Raw genomic sequence first — 10104 nt, 5'->3', positions numbered from 1 at the left:
GTGATTAGGATCACAGTGTGGGCAAAGCCCTCCCAACCCATGCCATAGTTTCATTATATTTTGTATACTTCCTTCCTGATATTTGGGAAGAAAAAACTCTTTCTCATCTTGTCATGTCACGCCATTCAGTGCACATCTAGTTTGGTCCTTACTTATTTCTCAGTTTTTCAAGAAACCGACCAGAGTTCCTGATGAGTTCCAAGGTTGTTGTCCAGGGATACCCTGCATGCATAAAGAGGATGAACAATTTAACCGAAGAGTCTTCTTCTCTTTTTCTTTTACTGTGTTGTGATGTGAAACAGACATCCCAGTTCAAGGACCGTGGATAGTCTGGTTCAAGTGGAGACAGCATAAATCAGGAAAAACAAACTTGACCTAAGAGAAGAAAATGTTGTGTTTTTGTCCTCAGTAAGGCAAGTGTAGTTCAGCAGAGAGCACATTTCAAGAAGTCCCCCACATCAGCAGCTGTTGAGCAAGCCAAATTGGGGAGAAGAGGAAGTCTCACTCTCACCATGGCATCTGTGAGAGAGGTGTCCAGCTTCACAGAGGACCTGCTATGTCCCATCTGCCTCTCCATCTTCCGGGACCCTCACATGTTGGAGTGCGGTCACAGCTTTTGCGCACCATGCTTGGAGCCCTGCATCCCCAAGGGCCAGAGGCGTGGCCTCTGCCCCGAGTGCCGCAGGCCATTCGCCTTGCGCCGCATGGCTGTCAATCGAGCTCTCTGTAGCCTGGCGGAGAAGGCCCGCCTCCTCAAGCTGGACGAAGGCCCCCAGTTGGGTGGGACTGGAGGCTGGTATTTCTGTGAGGAACATGAGGAGCCGCTCAAGCTCTTCTGCAGCCAGGATGAGGGGCCGGTGTGTGTCATCTGCCGGGACTTGCCTCAGCATCGTGGACATGACTTCCTGCCCATCAAAAACGCAGTTCAGTCATATCAGGTGAGAGATAGGAATTCTGGGTTGCTTCGCTATTTACAAATATGTTTATACAATAATGCATTGCAAAAAAGACACATGTATCCTTGGTGTTAGAATACACATGATTTGAGATCTCTGCGATAAGCACCATGTTCCAGCACCAAGAGTGGGGCTAGTTGTGTCTTTAAACACACAATATGACTGTAGGGTTCTCAGCTGGAGGCTCAAAATTTTTTCTGTGCCCAGCTTCCCAGAGCTGTTGACCCATTGGTTTTCTATTGTCATCGCACATCTTAACAAATATGTGTTAAGCGAAAGGAAGCCACAATCCCCCCACAATCTCCCTTTCTCCCCCCCCCATGCCTGGATCCCCCACAATCTTCCGAGTGACCAAAATTCTGGAAATTGTGGCTTTTAGGAATAATACCATCATGTTATATACCATTTTATGCAGAATTTCATCCATTGCTTGTGGGGAAATATTCACTGCATTTATTTTCTGGCCATTATTCTTATTCATTTCATGTCATGACTATTTTTATCTCTTTCTCACCTACCTCACAGGGTCGTTGTGAGGACAAAATAAGGGGAGGAACCATGTACGCCACCCTGAGCTGCTTAGAGGAGGGTGGTATAAAAATGTGAATTAATTAATTAATAATATAATATATATTAATTGATTGATTAATTAATTACATTGTATGGGGTGACAAAATTTTATGGGCCCAGGGTATCAAATGACCTAGCTACGCCTCTGCTTAGCCCTAAGTGACTTCAACCTTTTTCTTCTCCCAGGACCAGCTGAAGGCATCTCTGGAGCCTCTGGAGGAGGGTCTCAAGCGGCTGAAAATGAGCCAGTGCCGTCAGCAGGAGAACATTATAGAATTAAAGGTGTGGGTGCTGTTGCTGGGTGTCACATGGTGGGGGGGGGAGGATTTTGCAGGTTCTACTTTGTGCCAGACTATTGAATGTGGTCAGTGTATAGGCCATCCATTGCTGTGGACTCTTGGTTTGGGCTACTTATTCTATATCTGATATTCTTGACATGTCTTTATTTGACATTCAGCATTTGATTGATAATTCAACAGTGAACTGGCATCTGGTGTAGTTCAAAGCAGAAGATAAATATCATTCTGGGATAAATTGTGGGTTTTTTTTTTTTACTTTATATAGAATTGTAGCCAAAGAAGATGGATCTCTACTAGGCGCCACTGAAATCAGTGAGAGCTGTGACTACCTTAAAGTCCACTGAATTCACTTCCTTTGGAGACAACCCATAACTGTCTAGCATTGTCACCGACAGTGGAAAACAGTTGAATTTATACAGAATTTTGTTTCCCTCTCTACGGAGCACAGAAAAATGATCTCCCCTCGGCAAATGATCTCGGCTTGGTCTATAATTTTTTTATGTATTTACTATGTGGAGCTCAGTCATCAGATGATATAAGTCTCCACATACTCTCTCCAGAAGGTGACAGGAATATGGGTATGCTATTCCAATGACCAACCACCACAAAATAAATAGTTTGATAGATTACAAACCTCATGGGGATTCATTCTCTGCATCCTTCCCATGATGCCTGGTCCACACTGCACAGCGAGTTCCCGACTCATGTACTGGTTCCAATAAACTGATGTAAGGTGGAACAGGTCTATTGCACCTGCGCAAAAGCACAAAGCTGGACAGATTGCTCATGTGCAAAAGCACCAGTGTGGCCATCCAGCTTAAACATGAGATCTATCTCCTTCCAGACCTGCTCTGAGTCCTTGTCTGATCATGTTTCTGGGGAGTTTGTGAAGATGCACCAGCTGCTGAATGATAGAGAGCTGGGGTTAAAGCAGGCCCTGGAGAATCAGCGAGAGAAGAACCTGGCACAGATGGAAACCAAACTGAAGGAGCTGACCTGGAAGGTGGCCTCCTGGTCAGAGACCCTCTGTCGAGTGCGAGAGGGACTTGAATGCAGGGACCAAATCAGTTTCCTCAAGGTAAGGAAGAAGGGCTGTGAAAGGTGGAGAGAGAAGTGTTGACAGAAACCATTTTCACATGTGCCACAAAAAAGCACCCATTAAAAGCCCTCTCTATTTACATAACTTTTTCATAACGGTATTTTATTTTATTTTAATTGATTGACCCACCTCAAAATGCAACAGAACAAAAATCACAAACAAAACAATGAATGGTATATAAAACAGTGAGAGAAAATTCAACTACAACTGCACAAAACTGGAATCAATACAGATATGCGCTGCTTAACAACAAGGATACGTTCTGAGGAACACGTCAGTTAGGTGATTTCGCCATTGTGAGAACATTCTTACAGCCCAATCCTATCCACACTTTCCTGGGAGTAAGCCCCATTGACTCTAATGGGACTTACTTCTCAGTAGACATGCATGGGATTGGGCTGATTGTGTACAATCTAAGAAGGACAATTTGATATAGCCTGTTGCTCCAAGGCTACATATACATATATTATAATCTTATGTATTATAAGATACATACTGCCATTGTATATGCACATATCTGTATAACAAAATGTTATACAAATGTTATACATTTATTCATATCTGTATAACAAAATGTTATACAAGATATGTGCATTGTATATGCACATATCTGTATAACAAAAAGTTTAAGGGCAGAGGGGAGGGGAAGAAAGTAGAGAGGGAGAGAACAGAGACTGGAGAAAGAAGCCAATGTTCCAATGAAGTCTGACCCAAGATTTTCCAGTGCCTGAGGCAGGGGTGGCAGATGCTGCCTTTTCTAGCCTGGTGATGCACCAGCCTCTGCTCCTCCCACACCCTGGATTAGATAAGGTAGGAGTGGATGGAGCAGAAGAGCAAGTGTGAAGGAAAGGGGTGTGGTAGGCTAGAGAGTATTTCCAACTCCCTCTTCCTTTTCCGACCCAGGAAATGGGTGAAAGAGGAAGAGGAGTGGATCAGCTGGAGTAGGGTGGACAGAATATGGAAAGCACAGTTTCAGCGGGAGGGAAGTGAAAGTACTGCAGATGGAGTTTTTTGGTAGGAAGGAGAGATACTTAGCAGGTAGAGATGCTCAGGGTTTGAGATAGAGAGAGAGCAAAGCCTTAAGGCGGGGCTGGGTGGGCTGGAATGTATGAGAGAAGACGTCCCCTCAGTTATTCTGATCCTAAGCCATAAGGGCTAACGGTCAAAACCAGCACCTTGAATTGGACTTGGAAGTGAACCAGCAGCCAGTGTAGTCCCTGCAGCAGCAGTCCAACAGGTTTTCACCACCAAGCTCAGGTAAACGTGGGCTGCCACATTCTGCACTAATGATGTTTCTAGGCTGTACTCAAGGGCAGGAATCATCTAAACAAGATACTACCAAGGTGTGGACCACTGTGGTCCGATCTGATCGATTCTGGTACTGCCACAGTTGGTGAGAAGTGTACCAGCCAAAGCTGGGCAAAAGCCCCCCTGCACAACACACTGCAATAGTATTACAAAAGAAAACTCAGCATGTGACCCTATTATCTTTTCTCCATTTGAGGAAACTAATGGTCCAATCCTGTTCCCCACTCTTGGAGACCCTGCAGCCGTTCCAATGGGGCATAGCCTGCGTCCAATTGTGGGGGGTGAGCAGGAGGCCTGAGAGAGGTAAGGAAAATATTGTTTTTCCTAACTTCTCCGTAGACCTCCTGGTAGCCTGTGCAAGCTTGGACCCATATAAGTTAGACAGCTGGTGGACAGGTTTGGAAAGAGGAGATAGGACCCTGGTTCACTCTTTTGCCACCATAATCCACCCTTTCCATCCCCCAAACTGCCCCCTGTCTCCCCCACCCAGGAATGCCTCTTCCTGCTGATGTACTTTCATCAGTGGGACCTAGGTTCCAACAGTGGTGCAATGTCTGTGCCATTGGTAGGGATTTTATGACAACAGAACGCTTGCTCTGCAATCATAAAAGACCCATAGACTATAGCAGGGGTGTCCAAAGTTTTTGGCAGGAGGGCCACATTGTCTCTCTGACACTGTGTCAGGGGCCAGGGGGAAAAAAGAATTAATTTACATTTAAAATTTGAATAAATTTACATAAGTTTACATAAATGAATATATTAAAGATGAACTTATATGAATGAATGAAGGTCTTGCAATAGCTCAAGGCCTATAAAAGGCCTTGCACAAAGCAAGGATGGCCTTTCCTTTGCTGCCACTACTGCATCATGGATGTGAAACAGCAAGCAGTGGAGGGAGCCCTCATCCCACAGCTCATGCAAGAGGTCTCATGGCGAGAGCAGTTGCGTCGGGCCAGTGTGGGCTTCAACAAATCTCCCGAAAGCCAGAGGCTCATTGGAGACTGGGGGCTCCCTGAGGGTCGCATTGAGAGGCCTTGAGGGCCACATGTGGCCCCAGGGCTGGGGTTTGGGCACCCCTGGACTATAGGATTGAGCTGTTAATCAGTTGCGTAAATTATGCAGCTATTTAAAGCACAAGAGCCTTTGTCAGGGAAGAAAAGATGTTAACCCTAGGAAGGAGCTGCTTGGAATTTCTACCAAACTCCATGCCTTTCTCTTTCTTCCCCTCCAGGAGGCAAAGGAACTGCTAGAGAGGTGAGTAGTGTCTGCCTTTTTTTGAAGAAGTCATCGTAGACAGGTATGGCATCCATAGGTTGTAAGAAGTTGAATGTTTAGGAGTTTCGGCTTGCATGGGCCCCAACCCTTTCTTGCCTCATCATTGTGGGTAAGTTTTCCCCCATCAGGGTCCGCAAAGAGCAAGGTGCCCTGACAGAAGAGGAAGAAGAAGTAGAAGTGGAGCTGGCTGAAGAAGGGTTGGGAGCCAGCAGCGAAGACACAGATGAGTGTGAGAATGAAGCAGAAGAGGGATTGATAAGAGGGGATGAAGATGTTGATGAGGAAGAAGAGGAGGAGGAAGAGGAGGAGGAGGAAGAAGAGGAAGATGAGGGGGAGGAAGAAGAGCAAACAGCCCAATCGGAGGAAGAGGACGAAGATGGAGTGGTACCTGTAGACTTGAACCTAGGCGAGTTCAAGGGTCCCCTGCAGTTCTATGCCTGGAAGGAGCTGTTGGGTGCCGTACATCCAGGTGAGGAAATTCATGAAGCATTCTGGGAATGGGGCTTACTGAGCAAGTGTACCAATATTTGAAAATCTCAGAATAAGTTGCTTTAGAGGAACTTACCTAGAAATAACTCATTATGCGTTCTGTTCACGCACCCCCAGGATACCATGAATGTGCAAGGGACAGAGGATTGTAGCAGCAGCCTCTGTCTCCAACCTAAATATATTTGGTTGTGCGAGCAGCCCCTCATTTGTGGTCAGGAACCTTGCAAAAAGCAGGTTCCCCTTCATGTGGACGAGACTACAATACCCTGACTTTCACCCCTTTGACTTTCATCGCTTTGCTCTTACAGCTGTTTTCATTTATAACCACATTTCAAATTTTGTCCATGCGCTTTCCTCTTTCATTCTGTTTCACCCAATCTTCCACAACATTTGTAGATGTTCTCATGTTTATTTGTCTTTTATTTCTGTTCATTTAGGTTTCACGTGCATTCGCATGTGTGATATAGTTAGTTATTTAGGTTTTTTTGCTGACCATAATATATTTGTAAGCTAAACAAGGGAGTGCTTTGACATTCATCCATTTTTTACTTTCGTCCTCGCTCAGGCCCTTACCCAGACAAGGTATTGCTGTAGCTATATCCAGTTTGTCTTTACTCTTTATATATAGCTCAAAGAGTCTTTGTCATATGACCAACTGAACATGTGTAGATAAGGAGTGTTACCTGCTGCTACAGTCCCACTGTCCCTACTCCCATGCACTGCACTGGAGGTTTTATAAACAGAATTAGCTATTCCCATCCCTGCCCTTGATTCAAAATGAAACCTGGTGCTGGGGAGAGGGACTATAGTTCAGGGGTAGAACAGATGCTTTGCATACTGTCCCAGGTTCCATCTCTGGTATCCCCCAGTGGAACTGGGAAAGATTGCCTGTACATGGCCTGTATGTGGACCAATGTGGGCCTTATCTATATATGGACCAATGATCTGACAGAAGAAGGCTGCTTCAGATATCCTTGTGTGATAACATACTGGATTTTTAGTCAGTGAGTCCTGGAAGCTGATGTAAACATATACTCTCTGTAATATAAAGAACAGGGATTGCTTGAGCTACCCCTGGGCATAGGATGTGTCCATAGGATATGTCTAGCTTCAGATTAGGATAGTACTGCTTGAGATGAAGCAGATAAATTTTGGGGAAGCGTGATCTTATTGATAAAATGCCAATGTTAGGGCAAAGTCAGGGCATTAGGGCACTGCCAGGTATGGATCTGATGTGTTGTTTATGCACGTGATACACAAAACCCTGTGTTCATTGTGTTTGTTTTATTTTACTTTTTTAAACGGATGTCTCCAAATCGTTCTATGGCAATACACTCTGCAGGTCAGCTGTAAAGATCTTTCACACTTAATTTTCTCTCCTTCCTTTTCCCCTTGCAGTCCCTGCGTGCATCACCTTGGACTGCAACTCTGCCCACCCGAGCCTGGTCCTTGTGGAGGAAGCCACTGGGGTGAAGTTCAGTCCAGGTCGAAGTTTTTGGCGACGGAAGCCAGAGCGCTTCACCTCTAGCCCTTGCGTGGTGGGGCGGAAGGGCTTCATCACTGGGAGGTACTACTGGGAGGTGCGAGTTGGGGACAGCGCAGGTTGGGTGGTTGGGGCGGCTAAAAGGTCCGTGAAGCGCAAGAAGCGCCTGAACTTTCAACCCAAAGAAGGGGTGTGGGCTATAGAGCTGAGAGGTGGCGAGTACCGAGCTCTGAGCGACCCCCGGACTCCACTCTCTGTCTGTGGGAGATTGGATAAGGTTGGGGTCTATCTGGACTTTGAGGGAGGCCAGCTCTCTTTTTACAACAGCAGCAGCATGAGTCATCTGTACACCTTCCAAGAGTCCTTCCATGAGGAGCTGCTTCCCTTCCTCAGCACCCAAAGCAGCCACCCCCTGTCTGTGTGGGACTTAGAGCTCTGAGTCCCATGGCTGGGGACCAAGTAAAATATTAGGGGGCCATGTTGTTTACCCTGTGTGGGTGATCAATAACAGCCATGGGGGGGGGTCAGTGCTGGGACCATGGGGCATGGAGAGAGGGGTTGCACTGACATTCTGATAAACTTCCATGTCCCATTTGAATCAAGAAGCTCGACTGTCCTCAGCAACAGGGTTCCTCTTTAAGCAAATAGTTGCTTCATCAGAACCATAACATGGGGGAAAAGTGTTCAACCACCCCCCCCCCCGAGGATCCCAGTCCTAATCACACACTCCCAGTGCAAATGACACGTTGAACATATAGTTCAATGACACATATAGTTTGACCCTTGGACTTTATAGTAATGAAGAGAGCCCTGATTTTAATTAAAGAGAGAAAACCATTCAGATGGTTTTATTTTTAAGGAATGACCCAAATTGAGCCCTTTTACTTCTTACACTTTCAGAAAGCTTTCACAGATTTGAAATGGGTCTGCTAAAATATCATTGCCCTTGGGCTGGTTCCTTTCAGAGCCAGCCCTATTCACGCAAAGAGGAGAAGGACAGTGTGTGGCCTCCCCCTCTTTCTAGTGCCCCCTATTTTCCTAACTGCAATTTGAATGAACTGTCCCCTCCCTGATTATGATAAGGGGAAAGATGTACAAGAAAGAGGAATGGGACATGTGTGAATATAGCTCTGCATTGCAGTACTGTACTACAGTATTATCTGAACTGGCCCTATGTTCATTTTTTTTGTCTATCACACTATATTCTCTGGTCATAGGGAGTTCTTCCTGTGTGGTTGCCAGCTTCTAAACTGGTCTCTGTGGTTATACTTTTAATAGCAGCTTGACTTAGGACACAAACTGCAGCCCATCAAGCTACTGTTACAGGTGCAAGAGTGGGGTAGGCCATTTGTTTCTGGCTAGTTGGAAACCTTTTTTTTTGCTAATTTTTGAAGTACTATGAGCACTTGTTTACTGTGGGCAGTAGTGACTCTGACACACCTCTGTGAAACCTCTGAAAAGCCCACATCTGTACATTAGATTTCAAGGGAACATGTGGGTTTTTTTTAACTAACTCTTTCAGCATTCCAAATTTGGCATCCTTGTGTATGCATGTGGCTTTTCAAAATTGCAATAATCCCCACCCACAATATGTCTGTGTCTGACTTCCTCATTCATCCAATTTATGCCAATGAAACTCACTAGAACTGTGCTTTCCAGCTCCAGCACACTTCCACTTCTGTGCCAAAAAAAAAATAAAAAATGCTAACAAGCTGGAGTTTTAAGAGGAAATTGTGTGTCTGTTTTTTTTACCCCTAATTGCACACATTTTGAATAGCGGGCATTCCTAGTTCATGTATTTCAAGTGGTCTTGCCTACTAGAAATAAACATTAGCTGATCAGACTGGAAAAATCAGTGCTTTGTCCTTAGTAATACAGTACGTTAGTTGGTGCTCTTCATTCCTTGGGATATTTTGGGGCTCAGTCCTATCCAACTTTCAAGCACTGATGCAGCCATGCCAACCGGGCATACATTGCATTCTGCAGTGGGGAGGGGCAGTCATAGAAGCCTCTTCAAGCCTTCAAGGTTGGCACGGAAACCTCTTCAAAGTTTGTTCCCTTACCATGAAGCTGCATTGTAGCTGAATCAGTGCTGGAACTTTGGATAGGACTGGGCCCTTTGACACACCTTTAAGCTGTTGAAAACTACCAACTGACAGTGTATCTGTCGGTTCAATGGGCTTGCTTCCTGATGGATCCCTGTAGTAATTCTGAACTCAGTATCAATCAATGGATGCACTGGGAGTGGTCCAAGCAGATATGCCACCCTTGCAAATGTGCACCTCTTACCTTGAGTTCTGGCAATACCCCCTTCCTCTGTGCCATTGAAATAAAACAGGATGAATGGAGCATACTAGGGGCTGGAGCGCCAGGTAAGGTGGCAGGCTCTGGATCTCCAGTCTCTGCCTGTTCATAAGTGGCTGGGTGAGCAAGAAGGATGAGGAGGCGGTGGAAGTGGTAGCTTCCCCTCCTTCTTCCTCCAGTAGTGCTAGAGGAAGTGGTGGGCTGCCACTGAATTTTTTATTGAATCAATACTGCCCTGATCCTCTTCTCACTTGTTTTCAGCAAACTTCAGAAAGCTCTTGCTTTCAGAGAACTGAGTGCAGTGGTCAGAGGTAGGGTACA

General features: G+C 45.5%; 1 protein-coding gene across 1 annotated transcript; it reads left to right on the top strand.

Annotated features, from left to right (window-relative positions):
• Nucleotides 1-512: 512 nt before the first annotated feature.
• Nucleotides 513-7918, top strand: LOC136639283 (zinc-binding protein A33-like). Its single transcript, XM_066613341.1, has 6 exons — nt 513-938; nt 1713-1808; nt 2670-2903; nt 5464-5486; nt 5636-5976; nt 7395-7918. The coding sequence occupies exons 1-6, from the start codon at nt 513-515 to the stop codon at nt 7916-7918; spliced, it is 1644 nt and encodes a 547-aa protein (XP_066469438.1).
• Nucleotides 7919-10104: the final 2186 nt, after the last annotated feature.

This window comes from Tiliqua scincoides, chromosome 2, assembly GCF_035046505.1.
Source record: "Tiliqua scincoides isolate rTilSci1 chromosome 2, rTilSci1.hap2, whole genome shotgun sequence".
Taxonomy (NCBI): Eukaryota; Metazoa; Chordata; class Lepidosauria; order Squamata; family Scincidae; genus Tiliqua; species Tiliqua scincoides.
The sequence above is the reverse complement of the archived record's forward strand: the minus strand, read 5'-3'. Positions and strand labels throughout refer to the sequence as shown.